We start from the raw sequence: 17,281 nt of genomic DNA on the forward strand, positions 1-17,281 counted from the left end.
TTTAGTATGTATTTCTGCCAGGCGATTCGATATTATTATGCATAGAAACATTTCAATAACTTTTAATTCATATGTTGTCAGGTGGTACTGGACGGCGAGGAGGTACAGATCGACATCCTGGACACGGCGGGGCAGGAGGACTACGCCGCCATCCGGGACAACTACTTCCGCTCCGGCGAGGGCTTCCTCTGCGTCTTCTCCATCACCGAGCCTGAGAGTTTCGACGCCACACAGGAGTTCAGGTAAGTAAATACCATGTAGTTCCTTATATTTGAAGATACTTGAAGGCCTTAAAGTCCTTGTACTGTGGTTCCTAGTCACTCATGGCAAAGCAAACTACACCGACTTACAACACGAATGTTAGGCTTAGGGTTGCGGATCTAACTTTTGTAATTTTTGACGTTCAAAACGTGCTGTGGTGCTGCAACTAAGTTTGAATAATAATGTTGAGTTTTATTTAAGGGAGATAAAACTTGTATTATAATAAGAGAACAATTAGGTATATATGTTTTTGTATATTACACCACTACAGCAATGTTACTCAATTTCTGACACACAGAGAACAGATCCTCCGCGTGAAAAACGACGAGAACATTCCGTTCCTGCTGGTGGGCAACAAGTCCGACCTGGCCGACAAGCGCCGCGTCCCGCTCGACGCGTGTCGCGAGCGTGCGCAGCACTGGCAGGTGCCCTACGTCGAGACCTCCGCCAAGACACGGGATAACGTCGACAAGGTTAGTCTGTCACCTACTGCCACCACCAAGCCGGGTGGGGGGAGGGACGTTACTCTCGTAGGAAGCTAGGGGTAGAACAAGAGCATAGAGAAAGAAAGAAAATGGGTTAGAGAAAAATGATTTAGTCCCAGCATGGATAGCAAAGAACGATCTACAGTCTTAAGGACTTTAATTATATTTAGAACTTTAATAGCACTGAAATAAGGTTTGGTAACCCTCCCCCCACCTCTCTGCCTACACGTAATCTATAATAATTCCTCTCTTCTTCCTACTCGCTCCACGAGCCGAGGCTGCGCTTTGCACGCTTGCAGCCGCCTGGCTTAGAGTTGCGCTGCGCATCGCTCGCTAGCTTGTCTTACTTCACGACACAAACACACACACTACTCCACTAATATCTTCACAATAAAACCGTGTATTTTACAGGAAAGTTAGCGTTATGTGTTTGGTCGAATATGTTATTGTTTTCAAGAAACATTTCCATTTTGAAACAGGCAGTGCGCGGTGCAACTCTAGTATAATTCCTCTTTTCAATATTCTGGAAAAGTCACATTAGGTCCCCTAGGAATCGAGAGCATACAAGTTAGTAAAAACACAACAGTTCTAGACATAAACTATTTTTACATTGTCAACTTGGTTGCATGAATATGACCTGTGACAAAGTCGTCAATGTAAAACTAGTTGAAGATCGTTAGGGAGGTGTGAAACAACACCTCGTAGGTATGTGTGGTGGTGGCGCTTGTGTGCAATGTCCGGTGTGTGATGGCCGCTCCTCCGCAGGTGTTCTTTGACCTGATGCGCGAGATCCGGTCGCGCAAGTCTGACGACAGCCGCGCCACCAACGGAGACGTCAAGGGGAAAAAGCGGAGGAAAATCAAGTGCGCCATATTGTAGGCGCCACCTCACATCACCACCACTTGACGAGTTACTACGCGATCTCACATGGTTACGATATATCGGGCGGCCGCCTGCCGGCTCCAGTGTCCGGCAGTGTCCGGCAGTGTCCGGCGTGTCCGACAGTGTCCGGAGCGCGCCGCGTCCGCTTGGCTTGTCTTGTTCAGTGATATTGTCTCAACCTGTGCAGTGTGCAGTGAACCTTACCGGGGAGCCGCGGGAACACACGGCCGTGCGATACCTGTCACATGTAGCAGCAATACAATAACATAATTAATTTATAATGCAATGCAAAATGTTTGAATTTAGTCTAAAACTATATTTATTTATATAATGTTTACTTGCATGTGACGGATATCGCCCGCGCTCCACACTCATACAACACATCTTGTAAATTCGTCTCCTGTATTTGGAACTGTGTGCCGACGACGTAAGGTCGAGGATCGCGCGACTCGCGTCACGGTACCACATGTACTAGGTATAAGCAGGCTATTGTAAATGTTAATATATTTCGCCCACTTTGGTGCTTGCATTTATCGAATACTGTTTGTTATGATACAGTCGAAAATATTTCAAATATTAATGAAGTAAAAGAAGTGTTTTATATTTTTGCTCAATCTATGGCTTTGAAAGCTGTCCTCTATTTGTGGACAGGAATCATATTTTGGCATGTTTTAATTCTGATCTACATAAGTCGATGTAATAAGTGAATATTTTTGTAGTTGGTACACGTAGAAGTGAGTGTAACCCAGTTGTGCCGCCTCATCACAAACAGAATTCCATAAGTTAGTGAGTAAATGATTGTTGTATCAAAGCTTAGCTTCGCGTCAGCGCCGACCTCACTCTCTGTGTAGGTACACACACAACGATGTGCACACTTTCATATTGTGGGACTTACTTGTTAGTATAAAAATATAAGAAATGCTATCCACCTTGTTAGCACCCTATTGCCTACAAGCTGGCTCCTGAAAAGCTGGCCTAAACAAGAAAGTACATAAAACTTGTAGGCTTATTTTACAACTTCAAAAAACAGATATTTGATTTTCTTGTCCCCCATAATATGAAACGTGGCACGTTCTCACACACTCGTACACGCATGGTCGGTAGCATAAGTTTTGTATTTATTTTCTATGTATAAGTGCTAAATGTATGTGTAATGTGTCCAAGGGGGTACTGTTTGTATGTGTTCGCTCAAATAGTATTTTATACCGCGGAATACACTGAGACACATATTGATCTCCAAATAAAAGTTTATGATCAAATGTCAACTAAAAAGAATCTCTTGGCCACTGATATTTTCGATATAATTTTATCGATAAGTTGTAATATTTGTAACTAAAAGTTTATTTTAAATACTCAAAAATATCTTCTAATGAAAGTGAATAGTTGGTAGAAATTTTTCGTTTGTAAAATACTATTTGATCGAACATTTAGTATGTGATGTCTGCACTGGAATGTATAGGATCGCTTCACGGAGTAGCCGATAGTTGTCATGTCTTGTATGTTACTCGGTTTCACTTTCTGACTGCCACTGGTACTAAAATATTATCTTTTACAGCATCAATAATATTTCTCACAGTAGCTTAGCATGTCCAGTGTAACAAGTGAAAGATATTCTTTTAATTATTATAACACTAGTGCGCAGTGTCAGTCATAAAGTTAAACCTAATTATATAAATGTAATGCTAAGTTTTGTATGCAATAAAGTCTGATATTTTTTAAATCTTCACGATTTACTTTTTATATTTGGCCGTTGATCCGCCACTGGGCTGTATGGCTCACTTTTAACTTACGTTTACTATGAGAACTTACTCAGAATCACATGAACATACTCTCGTACGCTAGAAGGTGTGGTTGCTGAGGGAGGCTGGATGTGGCCTGCTCTGTTTCACGCAGTGGAGCAGGGCGTGTCAGTTCTAGTTAGTTATGTGTCGTTGTGTGCGCTCTCGCATATGCTACGAGCGTGACGATGTATGCCATTACGATATAGTGTACTGTGTGCGTCCGCACGCGGCACTCATTTGTTTAGCATAATATACTGTTATCGGGGCCACATGTCTGTATCTAGTTGGTCCCAACTGCCAACACGAACTAAGTTAAGTCCATTCGCAATGTTAGCATCCTGTAGAGGATATCTAGAGCGCCTCCCCCTCTAAGTACGTCACGTGTCGATAGCAACTGTCGAGTAGGCTTAAACTTTTATAATTATCGTGTTTCACAGTTGCTGTCAACAGATGGCGGTGGTTTCAAAACTTATATTCCTAATGTACTTGTAATTTTCTATAGGCTAGTATTAGTTCACAAATGTATGGATTATGTACCTACGTGTATGTATGTATATCGAAGTCACAGGAACAAAATGATTGATATAAAGCAGGAAATATACAGATTTGCAAAATTATGTGTATTATTTTTAAGACCAACTTGTTCAAATCTATTGGATGGAGAACAATATACCAGGTTCCAGATAATTGGAAGTGTAACATTAAAGTATATAATTCTTCTTCTGATTCCAACTTTTCCAATAAATAACTTTTTATCGTGTATGGCGAAAGCACTTCAGCAATTTTCTAAGTATTATCCAGGCTTGCTACGTAAGTATTCAATGTAACGACTAATCGAGCACAACTCAGGTAAAAATATTTAGATACCTACATAACACAAACTAAAGCATGCATCTTGTAGACTGTATGTAGCATCTCGTTATTCAATACAATAAAATTTATATTAGAACCTTTCAAACATATGAACTCATAGATTTTTTGATTATATTATTTCAAAATCAAACCTTATGCCTGTAGTAATAAAGTTGAATTTTGTAATGTATTTTTTTTTACTTTAGTCCATTCGTGTTTTCATGTTTGTTTCTGTCCAAATAATTCCTTTATATAAAACAGTGGTATTGGTAAACAGGCGTTCCTGACGCTGATCCGTCAGATGTCGCGCATGAAGAAGGGGCTGGCGGCTGATGAGGAAGAAGTGGTGGAGAAGAAGCGACTGCCTTGCTGCGTCGTCTGCTAGTAGACTCTAATGCACTGAGATAGAGGACGTAGCCTTATGATAGGGAATAATGTAGGAAATCTGAACAGTATGTAAACTAAGTACCTACAGTCAGGAACTAATCAGAATTACAAAATACCTAAACTCTAAAAATTTAATTCAAAAGCTGTTTCAGCGAATTGTTAGTCTCCGATGTTTAGATTATTTTTTTGTGCGGTTTTGATGTTCAGGTAACTTGTAATTTTGATTGTGTAATCGGTCGAAACGTCGCACTTACACTGGATACTCTGTTACCGCCAACTATAATTCGAAGCTTGAAATCGCGACAGATTTTGCTAAATGTTCATTGAACTTTAGGAGATGGCACTCGATGATTAGTTTTAGTCGTTACTATGAAGGTTCTCAAGGTTCTGTACTTTCAGATGTTTAATCTGCATTTATTCCTACTGAATGTTGCCGTTAGGTTTGCAAGCTGCCATAGATAATTACAAATGCTCATGTATAGACAATGATGGTTTTAGGAAGCGCGGGCTACGTCCATATTTGTAACAAATTCGCACTGCCAGTTAAATGTGACATAAGACAGTATTTTCTAATACAAACTGAGCTAAGATTAGCTTTTCTAGTAATTTATTTAACTGGTCTAACTTAAGGTTAGGTAAAATAATGTCAATCGTGCTAAATTTTCAGGTTTTGTAACATTCCAAACGCAGACTGTGTAATATATTCCATTAGACTAGTGGCGCCATCTATTTAGACAGTTCGTTTTGCTATCACTATTTATGTACGTAAGATAGATATACTCGACGCTCAATCTCAAAGGACTTGCTTGTGCCAACAAACTCGTGGGTCTGCGCCGGTCGCCCGAATGTCGGATATTTCATAAACTGTCCTCTAACTAAAGAAATCCATGTCTGGGCACCCGATCTCGCGATTTTATAGGTTGTCTTGCCAAACCAGCTATTACCTAGTAACTCAATTAATACGAATATTTCTGTAAATATTTATAATGATATATTTAATAAATAAAACATTGTATAAAGTTTCTGCATTTTTATTTTATATAAAAATATCTGTTATAAAATGTACCCTTAATTCAGTCTATAAATACACAATTATTCTTATCTATTTACATTACACATTATAGCTTGCGATTTTATATCATAAAATAATATATTATTAAACTATATTCACACAGTTTCATTACTTAGATTCTAATATTGTTTCAAACAATTTGTTTAAAAATTTCCTCGATTCATCAAGCAATCGTTACTGACAGAATTCATTATGAAAATAAAAATGAATGATACATTTCTTGTTCAAGAGGCTTAAACTCGTAATAAAGCGATAATATTGTTTCAATAAGATTGACTACATGTCTTTATGATACAAAGACTAGAAGCCGACTAGTTTCTGTATCTTATATAACTTATATTGGCTACAAAAACCTTCAACGAACTGAATGACATCAATATGAACAGTTAACAAGCTCTAGCGTTAATGGAAAGTGTTCAGGCGAGCTGGCAGTGGTGTCCGCAGCCGGCGGGGCAGAGCTGGTGCTGGTCGAGCCAGCGGCGCAGGTGGTGCAGATGGCCGCCGTGGCTGCAGCCCTGGCACCAGGCGTAGAGGCCGCGCACGGGGCGGCGGCACACGGCGCAGGCGTCGGGCAGGCGGCGCGGCTGGCACGCCTCGCAGGCGGCGTGGGGCCTCGTGCGGCGCCCGCAGCGCCCGCAGCACACCGCCACGCTCGTCGACTGCTGCGACAGCACCCACACGCTGTTCAGCCACGCGCAACGCACCACCTGCAGGACATATCCAAGTCTACATTTGCAAAATAACCTCAAAAAATACATACATAAATATTGCATTCGAATTAAACAAGGATAGCTGTGATGGGTAGCAGTACATGCCAATGTAGGTACCTTGTAATCGCGACTTACCTCAGTAGCAACATTCCACAGCTTGTGTCTCTGCAACAGCTCGATGTATCCCAGCAGCCAGTGCTCTTGTAAGCTCTCCTCGATGTAAGGGAACAGGTCACTCCTGTAACGTTAACACATTCCATAGAGCTCGGAGTCATACGATCTATGGATCTATAAATATATCTTAAATAGCATAGCACAAAACATCTTAGGTATTTTGATTAACGCACAATGAAAAATCTGAAAAAAATATCGATTCATTTTCTACGTTATATCAATGCGAGAATAAAACTCATAGTCGACAGTGACTATGAGTCCTTATAGGCCCCTGTGAGTGAGTGTGAGTCCCTATGAGTGGAGACCATGAGGGATGGTGTACCTGTGCTCCTGCAGCACGATCATGACGACGGCGGCGGTCTGCACGTCGCCGAGGTCGGCGTGGTGGCGCAGCGCGGCGGCCAGCAGCGGCGCCACGTCCAGCTGCGGCCGCAGCCCGCAGCCCACGCGCACCGCCAGCCCTGCGCCGCCTTCGCTGATGCTCTCCTCTAGCTGCACCACCATCAAAAATAAAATCATTTTTGTCTCAAAACAGCACCTTTAAAACGCCAAAAAAAAAACAAAAGACAGTGCCCAAAACGCCCGTCCTTCACCACTTGCTATGTGTGTTTGCTGGTAAGAAGTGGCGCAACAAACTCCCCAGCAACACATTTCCCTATCAACGAGATAGGATTGGTGACGATAGAAAAAATGAAGACATTAATGGTCAATTTGAAAGGATTCCTTTTTAAAGGATAATTATGAATAAAGGCCACAGATTATAAGTAAACTTTTCAGTTGCTCGAAATCGTAGCTATATCGGGCCATGGGGTTCCATTCGTGTCTTTTGTTCAAGACATCTCAATAACGACATTTGTCAGACCAAAAAGCTTGTATGGTTTATTTCGGCAAAGCATTGACATTTCTGTACACGTCACAATAAACCATTATAGAAGGTATAATAGATATACTGACGTGCATCTGATGTAGATGTGCGTGGTCGAGTGCGGGCGGCGCGGTGCAGGCGGAGCCGCTGGAGCCGCTGCCCGGAGACGAGCTGCCTCCAGGTGAGACGCCGCCCCCCGACCCGCCGGAACCGCCAGAGCCGCGGTGTGACGCTGTACAAACAGATAATAGTGTAGATACAAGTTCAAACAGCCAAACCCATAAAGCAGTTTACATTACAGGTTCGTAGTGCATAAGGCAGTATACAAGGGTAGTACATAAGGCAGTATACAAGGGTAGTACATATGGAAGTATATAAGGGAAATACATAAGGCAGTATTCAAGGGTAGTACATACGGGAGTATATAAGGGTAGTATATAAGGGAAGTACATAAGGCTATAAACAAGGGTAGTAAATAAGGAAGTACATAAGGGAGTATACAATGATAGTACATACATATGGAAGTATACAACTTACCTTGTATACTTCCATATGTACTACCCTTGTATAAGCGTAGTTAATGTATAAGGAGGTACACAGGGGCAGTACATCATGGGTAGTCCGGTGAAGTCTGACGTCACAAGTAAATTAACATTGTGTCCACGCGAAGTGTCCACTACGCTAGACACACCAGTTTCTTTAGGGTATCGTTTCCACTGAAACTTAATGCCACAACAATCACACTATCACTCACTCAGACATTTAATGATTACTTAAGTCACTCCTTAGTCCTTAGTGACAGATTCTCATAGGAATTCTGCACTATGGAATGGCTTAAGTAACCATTAAATGTCTCTGAGTGTGTCCATATATTACAAAGCAAACACAATCATTAACATACCATTATGTTCCTTATCATGCTGTCCATGCTGGTGTTGGTCAGCACGAGGCGGCGGGTGCGGCGGGGCGGCGGGCGGCGCGGTGCGGAGGGGGAAGGCCTCCTCCGGCAGCGTCCAGTCCGCTGCTTCAGTGTCCACGTAGTGTGCTGATGCTGCTGATACCCAGCCTGCTGGCTCTGTGCGGGGACATGGAGATTAGTCTGCCATATTTCTTACAAAAACAGGGTTTAAATGGCTACATGTTAGAATAACCAGAAGCTTTAAAAACCAGATTCAGAATTCGCAACTGTTAGCCGTCATTTCAAAGAGAAGTCTCACAATACACATATTTTTTTCTCCGCTGCCACTGCAGGCTTACATCCGGTGGTATCTTGTGGTTATTGCGTGTAATTTTCAGTAAAGACGGTACTACCTCATACTATCACACCGTTAAGGGGTATTGGATTTCCCGGGTAACTGGGTTGAAGAGGTCAGGTTAGGCAGTCGCTCCATGTATTACACTGGTACACAGCTACATCCGGTTAGACTGGAAGCCGACCCCAACATATTTGGGAAAAGATGTGACAGATGATTCACTCAATAATGTCGTATCATGTATTTGTGTTGTCCTTACCGTCGCTGCGCAGGTGCTTGGGCTGCCGCGCGGGCGGGATGTAGATGCTGAGCGTGGGCTTGCCCAGCACGCCGCTGTTGTGGAACTGCGTCTCGGCCCACTCCTCCACCTCCTCCAGCGGCTCCTCCTCCACCGCGTTACTGGGTGAAAGTAAAGAAAAGCCTTCATAAATCTCATTTGGAGGCGTTCTTTAAGTGGGAAGATTTATACATTTTGAATAAAATCTGAGCTTATTATGGGTGGAGAAAAAGTGTTACTTTGACTATCAGGGTCCCATTGGTGTTCCTCGTATCGTTTTTTGTGATCAAAGGCCGCAGATTTTTTCAGAATGAACTGTAGCTCGTTACAAGACATTTGGACACTTATTTTTTAATTTAGAATATGCAATAGCAGAAAATAAATAACTATAAATGTATATGTCATAGTTCTTTTTCAAAGTGATCTAAATCCACTTTTGTTTTGTGTCACAGTATTATTAGTCTCACTTGTGATAAGTATGTGTGTAGGACGGCGGCGGCGCGGCGGGTCTGGTCGCGGCAGGTCGGTGGGCGGCGAGCTGCGCCACAGCTAGGGGGGATATGCTCACTTGTGGTAGGTGTGTGTGTATGGCGGCGGCGGCGGCGGGTCTGGTCGCGGCAGGTCGGTGGGCGGCGAGCTGCGCCACAGCTAGGGGGGATATGCTCACTTGTGGTAGGTGTGTGTGTATGGCGGCGGCGGCGGCGGGTCTGGTCGCGGCAGGTCGGTGGGCGGCGAGCTGCGCCACAGCTAGGGGGGATATGCTCACTTGTGGTAGGTGTGTGTGTATGGCGGCGGCGGCGGCGGGTCTGGTCGCGGCAGGTCGGTGGGCGGCGAGCTGCGCCACAGCTAGGGGGGATATGCTCACTTGTGGTAGGTGTGTGTGTATGGCGGCGGCGGCGGCGGGTCTGGTCGCGGCAGGTCGGTGGGCGGCGAGCTGCGCCACAGCTAGGGGGGATATGCTCACTTGTGGTAGGTGTGTGTGTATGGCGGCGGCGGCGGCGGGTCTGGTCGCGGCAGGTCGGTGGGCGGCGAGCTGCGCCACAGCTAGGGGGGATATGCTCACTTGTGGTAGGTGTGTGTGTATGGCGGCGGCGGCGGCGGGTCTGGTCGCGGCAGGTCGGTGGGCGGCGAGCTGCGCCACAGCTAGGGGGGATATGCTCACTTGTGGTAGGTGTGTGTGTATGGCGGCGGCGGCGGCGGGTCTGGTCGCGGCAGGTCGGTGGGCGGCGAGCTGCGCCACAGCTAGGGGGGATATGCTCACTTGTGGTAGGTGTGTGTGTATGGCGGCGGCGGCGGCGGGTCTGGTCGCGGCAGGTCGGTGGGCGGCGAGCTGCGCCACAGCTAGGGGGGATATGCTCACTTGTGGTAGGTGTGTGTGTATGGCGGCGGCGGCGGCGGGTCTGGTCGCGGCAGGTCGGTGGGCGGCGAGCTGCGCCACAGCTAGGGGGGATATGCTCACTTGTGGTAGGTGTGTGTGTATGGCGGCGGCGGCGGCGGGTCTGGTCGCGGCAGGTCGGTGGGCGGCGAGCTGCGCCACAGCTAGGGGGGATATGCTCACTTGTGGTAGGTGTGTGTGTATGGCGGCGGCGGCGGCGGGTCTGGTCGCGGCAGGTCGGTGGGCGGCGAGCTGCGCCACAGCTAGGGGGGATATGCTCACTTGTGGTAGGTGTGTGTGTATGGCGGCGGCGGCGGCGGGTCTGGTCGCGGCAGGTCGGTGGGCGGCGAGCTGCGCCACAGCTAGGGGGGATATGCTCACTTGTGGTAGGTGTGTGTGTATGGCGGCGGCGGCGACGGGTCTGGTCGCGGCAGGTCGGTGGGCGGCGAGCTGCGCCACAGCTAGGGGGGATATGCTCACTTGTGGTAGGTGTGTGTGTATGGCGGCGGCGGCGGCGGGTCTGGTCGCGGCAGGTCGGTGGGCGGCGAGCTGCGCCACAGCTAGGGGGGATATGCTCACTTGTGGTAGGTGTGTGTGTATGGCGGCGGCGGCGGCGGGTCTGGTCGCGGCAGGTCGGTGGGCGGCGAGCTGCGCCACAGCTAGGGGGGATATGCTCACTTGTGGTAGGTGTGTGTGTATGGCGGCGGCGGCGGCGGGTCTGGTCGCGGCAGGTCGGTGGGCGGCGAGCTGCGCCACAGCTAGGGGGGATATGCTCACTTGTGGTAGGTGTGTGTGTATGGCGGCGGCGGCGGCGGGTCTGGTCGCGGCAGGTCGGTGGGCGGCGAGCTGCGCCACAGCTAGGGGGGATATGCTCACTTGTGGTAGGTGTGTGTGTATGGCGGCGGCGGCGGCGGGTCTGGTCGCGGCAGGTCGGTGGGCGGCGCGGGCGCGGGTGAGCTGCGCCGCGCCGCGCGGGCCGAGTACACGCAGCGCACCACCTCCCATACGTGCCACACCTGAGGGAACGAATGAAGGAGATCAGCCAACTGCGCAGGACATATCGCTCACCTAGCAGTATAATGACACATTTACAAAAAAGGGAAACTGGGTTTTTACGGCCTAAGTGTTTAAAAGTGTATAATTTATAAAGTGGTAAAACGGTACGGCATTAGTTGTTAAAACTATAAAATCTAAGATGAAATATAAAATGAAGTCATAACCTCGTTTCAAACGTTTGCAAAATCTTTGACCCTCATTTCTGTAAAATAAGAAAAAAGTAGATGTGTCATTATACTGCTAGGTGAGCGATATTATAGTGCACAAGCATTTGCGCAGACACAGGTGCACTTACTATTCCTTCACTCTCATGGCGCGATGGGACGGCAATCCGACACGACCGGAGAGAGATTAGGCGCAGGACCGACAGTATCGTGCTCTCCGATGCACGGGTGTATCAATCACCAATTTCCAGGCTTCGGGCTGCTTTGTGTAAGTTTCTAAAACCCACAAAGCGATTTCGGCCCGACCCGGGAATCGAACCCGAGACCTCGTGCTCAGCAACCGCGCTTGCGACAACTAGACCAACGAGGCAGTTAAGGAAGGAATATAGACGTATTTACACCGCGAAATATAATAATTGTTGGTTGATATATCAAGAAGTCATAATAATATTTAGAAGAATAAAACTGTCAATCAGAAAGTTTTTTATCTAATCGAAAACACACACAGTAAGCCAATTTTAGACCAAAAACACCAAATTTAGGAATGAAAGAGAAAGCACTCACCATATGTCGATTATTAGCCTTAGCGACCTCCGCATTGTGCTGCGCGAGGTCATGCGGCGGCGCGCCGCGCATGCGGTACTGCGCCGCGCACTGCAGCAGCGGCAGCGGGCGCGGCGCGGCGTAGCGGCACAGCGTGGAGCCCGCGCCGCCCGGGAACGCGCGCTCCAGCGCCGCCTGCGCCGCCCCGGACAGGGAGCCGGCTGTCGGCTGCTTGCGACTGACGGCCGAAACAGTTACTGTCATCTCATAATATACAGGCTAGGAGGCCGCTTCGGGTCCTGTCACCATCACAGCAACACAATAGGGACTATAAATGATGGCCGCGGTCGCTTACACCAGACCTTGACAAGCTCCAGCTAACTGGTGCCCCCTACGTGAATCGTGCAGGGATGGTTTCTTTAGTCAATAGACCAGCGAGAACCTGAGCAAACTTGTACCACTGAATCTGCGACTTAGCCAAACTATCTCAATAAACTTCTATATTTTTACACCTTTGACTTTTAATCATCTCTTCCTGTTAACTGTGTACCCAGCCTACTTACATATGTATGTGGAACTTATGGCGTCCACGGCCGATTTCCGCCATGGCGACTGTTCTCATATAAAGAAATCAGCCAGCTGCGCAGGACATATTATAGAGCACAAGCATTTGCGCAGATACAAGTGCACTCACTATTCCTTCACTATCATAGTTCAATGGGACCCTAACTATACAGTGGTGACTTACCCAAGCCCCGGCACGTGTCGGTCAGGCTGTGGATGTGCGGGCGGCAGCGCCGGCAGGGGCCGCTCCGGCGCCGCGTGCACCAGCTCGCCGCGAGCTGACACACAGACACCGTGCGGGTTGGCCCACAGCACCGGGTGTGCTGCTGAGCTGAACCGGTGACGGTATAAGCTGCAATCCTGTGAACAAACCACTGTCATTGGAAAATCACTCTTATACATATAACATAAGCACGAAGAGTTTTTTTTCACTGAATCTTTTGCCACTAGATAAAAAAATATATATTTAGATAAGTAGGCTGAACACACTTTTTGAAGGTTAAATTTACAAAAGACAGCCCCCAAAATGCCCGCTCTTCACCACTTCCTACGTGTATTTGCTGGGAAGAAGAAGTGGAACAAACTTCCCAGCAACACAATTCTGTCTGTACGGTTGGAAAACCGTATACAAAATTTTAAAAATATAATTGTACCTATACATTTTTATTAAAAAAATCAATACTATTACTACTAGTTGGCCGCACATGAATATAGCATGGATTGGTAACTCACCCTGCTGGTAGAGAGGAAGGTGTGCGGCTCCGCCAGCCAGGCGATGGCGGTGGTGACGTCGCGGTGCTCGGCGAAGGTGGCGAGCGGCACGTGCGGCCGCCGCACGTCCCACACGTGCACCGCGCAGTCCAGCACCAGGGCACACGATGCCACTTGGAACCTGGACAACACGCTAGATGCTCTAAGGTCTATCCCCAAACATTACCGTGTTAGAGACGGAAAAGGAACGTTGGTTCGTTCATATGTTCTTGAAAACTCCTTTGAAGACCACGAGCACGGTTATATGTGATCTTTTTGATAGACAATGTAATCGTTGAATTTTCTCTTCCCGTCCCTGATACGCCACTGCAAAAGCTAATAGATAAAAAATACTGCAACAAAAACATGCAGACAAAACGCCTAGTAACAAAACAGCCCAAAAGTGTAAGTGTAAAAATAAATGTTACAGTAACACTTACTTTTTTTGTGGTCTCCATTTGACATGTCCGACGGATGCTATGGTGTAAATAGTGTGCTCCAAGTTAGGCTTGCCGAAGATGTCCCACACCTAGAACCAAGTTTATATTAAGCGGATTATTGAAATGGGCCAGGTCTTCATCTTGTCATCTGTTTTTGTAATGAACTGGATGTGTGATTGTTGGAAAGAATTATTGCAGCCCCGGTACAGAAATGGCTGATGAAACGGAGGTGGGTTTCAGTAGTCTGAAACCTACTGCATCTACAGCGGAACCAACCATAACTTTAAACAATTAGGCAAGTTCTAGAGTTTACTATGGGTAATAATTGAAAAAAAAAGTGAAAACTATTACATCACGCATTAGATCTATTAAAAAATACAAATATAAAAGTACACACTTGTAGTACATAATCTAATAATAATACATGTTATCTTGGTTCTCAGACGCAGAACAAGCACTATTACTATTGTAATGCCTCATTAGACGCGCCTTGATAACGCGCAGACACAATAATTAGCTAATTAATTAACTGTCACCAGTTGGGGTCATTACTGAACCCGGGGTATTAGGTACTTTCATATTATGTAAGTCAACGGTCAAAGTTACATAGCTTTATCTATGTATATGTAATGTTTTCTAACTTACACGTGTGAGGAAATAGTGCTTAAAAGATCGATTAATTAATGTGAATGTTGTAACACATTTTGTGTACACTCACTAATGACTTCTTATCGTGTCATGTTGCTAAAACATCTTAATAACATGTATTCCTAATTTGCTTGTACTAAAGTCCATTTTAATAATAAAGTTCTCGGCTAATAATTGCTGGATGTAGCCAGTAACTGTAGGTGTTAGTTCACGAGCAGTAATTGATGCTATCTGCGCGACAAATAGGCGCGAGCTATCTGTCGACCCACTTGTTTATCTAATACACGATAACTCAAATACTAATGTAACCTTTTGTTTTATTTAATGCCTAGCGTAAGGTACTAGCTTCTAGCCGCGGTTTCGCTCTAATTCCTTATTCCCTAAAATGGCTAAAAAGTATCCCACCTAAATGAGTACATAAGAGAGTTTATAAGGGTAGCACATAAGTACTTTACGGAGTACATAAGAGAGTCCATAGTCGTACATCATATATAGAAAGTACATAATGGAGAACTTTAGGGGAGACCTTTGTCCAGCAGTGGACGTCTTTCGGCTGAAACATCGACAATACTATGTATAGTTTCCGTTCCATCAGAGGCCATACCTTAATAGTCTTATCCCTGGAAGCTGTCGCCAGCCAGGGCATCTCCGGGTGCCAGTCGCAGGCGAACACGGGCCCCGAGTGCGCGGTGTACTGCAGCAGACAGCGCTCGTGGCGCCGCACGTCCCACAGCTGCACGCTGCCGTTCTCGGAGACGGCAGCGAACGTGTGCGCCTGGTGGGGGCTGAACTGCACGTCGCGGATTGATTCTGTATTGCTGGGGAATAAATATGCTTCTTAAAAGTTTCCCGCGTCCCGTGGAAAGTACTTCTCGTACAAATATAAAATATAGCCTGTTTTACTACTCATTACTACTGCTACTTTAGCTTCTCAATAGGAAAATAATTTTTTGAATCAGGTTCAGTAGTTTCGGAGCTGTTAGGGTACACATCCGAAACTGCTTCATGATTCAGAAGTTACTAAAAATATAAAAAATGCTAAAGACAAGAGCCATACTTGCTATTTTTACCCATCTTAAAGTAATACCTTATAAATGTTCTAGCCACCTCCTTCATCCGCAGATCAAAACATTTCATCATGCCATCCTGGGAGCCAGATATCAGCAGTGCTGGCTCTGTCAGGTGGAAGCTCACCTGTGGTACACGAACGGAATCAATATTACTACAATTAAAAACAACTTAATACTAGTATAAAAATATATTTTATATCCTTTAATATCAAATGGAGTCTAGACTATCTATACTGACTCCTGTTACATTTGAACCATAGGTGCAGCCAATTAAAGTAAAAATATGCTATCAAACATTTGGCTTCAACTGTACATAATTTATCACGGGTCACGTAGCAGGTCATTGTGCTAAATTCTACCGTTATCAGTGAACGGATAATATTTACAAACTACTGTTTAATCTGGTACCTTGTTAACAGTTCTCTTGTGGTCGGAGAACACATGTTCCTGCTTGGAGCGACCGGAGCGCCCGAGGTTCCATACCACCACTGCACCATTTGTAGCTGCTGTGGCTAATGTATTTTCTACAATAAGGAAAAAATAATATAAATAGTTTTCGGTCTTATTTATAATTGTTTACCAAAATATTTGTAAGACTTTAGCAATTTGGGAAGGATATATGATCCTTAGGTGGTTTCTGAGAACAGAAAGATACACAATCCTTTTTTTATTGGATACAACAATGGACATACTTATATTGAATAAAAAGCTTGCTTAGCTATAAATCCAACTTAGCCCAGTAGCATAGAAATCCTATTAGGTTCTCACAGCCCTAGTTCTTGGTAGTGAAGATACGTAAATAGCATGTTTCCTCCCAGTTTGTATTACAATTTAGATAACAATAGTTATTAATAAATGGTTTTCCTTACACTAACAGATAAGCTAATTATAGAAATGAGGATAGATAGCACTTTTGAAAGTTCTGTAAGGTTTCGTGAGAAAGTATAAATTAGAAGTTTTATGAAATAAATAAAAATAATAATTAAGAAACTTACCTTCAATAGTACTCCACGCAACGTCAATAGATGAAAAATTAAGATTCAAATTTTTTCCAACCCTTAAGTTACATACTTCTGAAAATTCATTCTCACCAATGGAAAATACTTTGAACACTGAAACAATAATTAATTCTTATAAACTATAAATTATTTCAGTAAAGTTTAAAATATCTTTTATTTTTATTATATTACCATTGCGGCCGGCTATGACTACTTGGGAGCAGTCCTTATTTAATGCCAAAGCGTTTGCGGGTCCCTCCTGGGACACGCATATTGTATTCGACGGTATCATTATCAATAAAATTTATATTCAAAACAATGAAATGAATCACTTTAAATACAACTGTCACATGATCAATTCAACACAGCACTTGTATATACACGCCGCCGCATGAAACTCTGTTTTCAACTGTAACTATAAAATAGATACATAATGATTTGTATAATATTTTTTCAGAATAAAATAATTACAACAACATCATTGCCTGTTTATTATGACTTTTTGAGGTTGCTTGTCAAAACGAAAGGATTTTTAACAATGACGGATCCGTGCAATTTTACGCATATTCGTGTGCACACTAATTGTAGTGGGAGCTTTTCTTTAATTTTGATATACAGTAGTAATGGAATAGGTGGTTTGTTTTATGTGACTGGAGAAAAAACACTTGTTTCAT

General features: G+C 44.9%; 2 protein-coding genes across 7 annotated transcripts in view; one reads left to right on the plus strand and one right to left on the minus strand.

Annotated features, from left to right (window-relative positions):
• Positions 1 to 5,668, plus strand: part of LOC124637670 (ras-related protein Ral-a) — a 17,813-nt gene extending 12,145 nt beyond the window's left edge. For 4 of the 6 annotated variants that reach the window (XM_047174292.1, XM_047174289.1, XM_047174293.1 and 1 more), the window contains exons 3-5: positions 82 to 242; positions 560 to 734; positions 1,512 to 4,023. In XM_047174292.1, coding sequence (XP_047030248.1) covers positions 82 to 242; positions 560 to 734; positions 1,512 to 1,625 — 450 coding nt within the window. In that variant the 3' untranslated portion in view covers positions 1,626 to 4,023. Of the gene's footprint in view, positions 1 to 81; positions 243 to 559; positions 735 to 1,511; positions 4,024 to 4,538 lie in introns of those variants that run through there. The other 2 variants (XM_047174294.1, XM_047174290.1) reach the window with 1 other exon arrangement.
• On the minus strand, positions 5,664 to 17,135 carry LOC124637671 (GATOR complex protein WDR24). The gene is made up of 16 exons (XM_047174295.1): positions 16,800 to 17,135; positions 16,605 to 16,721; positions 16,018 to 16,133; positions 15,627 to 15,733; positions 15,144 to 15,357; positions 13,892 to 13,980; positions 13,434 to 13,593; positions 12,886 to 13,061; positions 12,159 to 12,375; positions 11,251 to 11,390; positions 8,982 to 9,121; positions 8,371 to 8,544; positions 7,559 to 7,701; positions 6,927 to 7,096; positions 6,566 to 6,668; positions 5,664 to 6,427 (listed from the first exon to the last, which is right to left on the minus strand). The coding sequence occupies exons 1-16, from the start codon at positions 16,897 to 16,899 to the stop codon at positions 6,137 to 6,139; spliced, it is 2,457 nt and encodes an 818-aa protein (XP_047030251.1). The 5' UTR covers positions 16,900 to 17,135; the 3' UTR covers positions 5,664 to 6,136.
• Between the last annotated feature and the right edge of the window lie 146 nt (positions 17,136 to 17,281).

Source organism: Helicoverpa zea, chromosome 16, assembly GCF_022581195.2.
Source record: "Helicoverpa zea isolate HzStark_Cry1AcR chromosome 16, ilHelZeax1.1, whole genome shotgun sequence".
Taxonomy (NCBI): domain Eukaryota; kingdom Metazoa; phylum Arthropoda; class Insecta; order Lepidoptera; family Noctuidae; genus Helicoverpa; species Helicoverpa zea.

What these genes read in the sequence shown, in the direction of transcription:
- LOC124637671 (XM_047174295.1), bottom strand. Translation starts at nt 16,899, where the DNA reads ATGATACCGTCGAATACAATATGCGTGTCCCAGGAGGGACCCGCAAAC. An exon ending in CCTTCCTCTCTACCAGCAGG is followed by an intron (nt 13,062 to 13,433) that starts GTGAGTTACCAA and finishes GTTTGTTCACAG; the next exon opens with GATTGCAGCTTATACCGTCA. An exon ending in ATCGTGCTGCAGGAGCACAG is followed by an intron (nt 6,669 to 6,926) that starts GTACACCATCCC and finishes TTAACGTTACAG; the next exon opens with GAGTGACCTGTTCCCTTACA.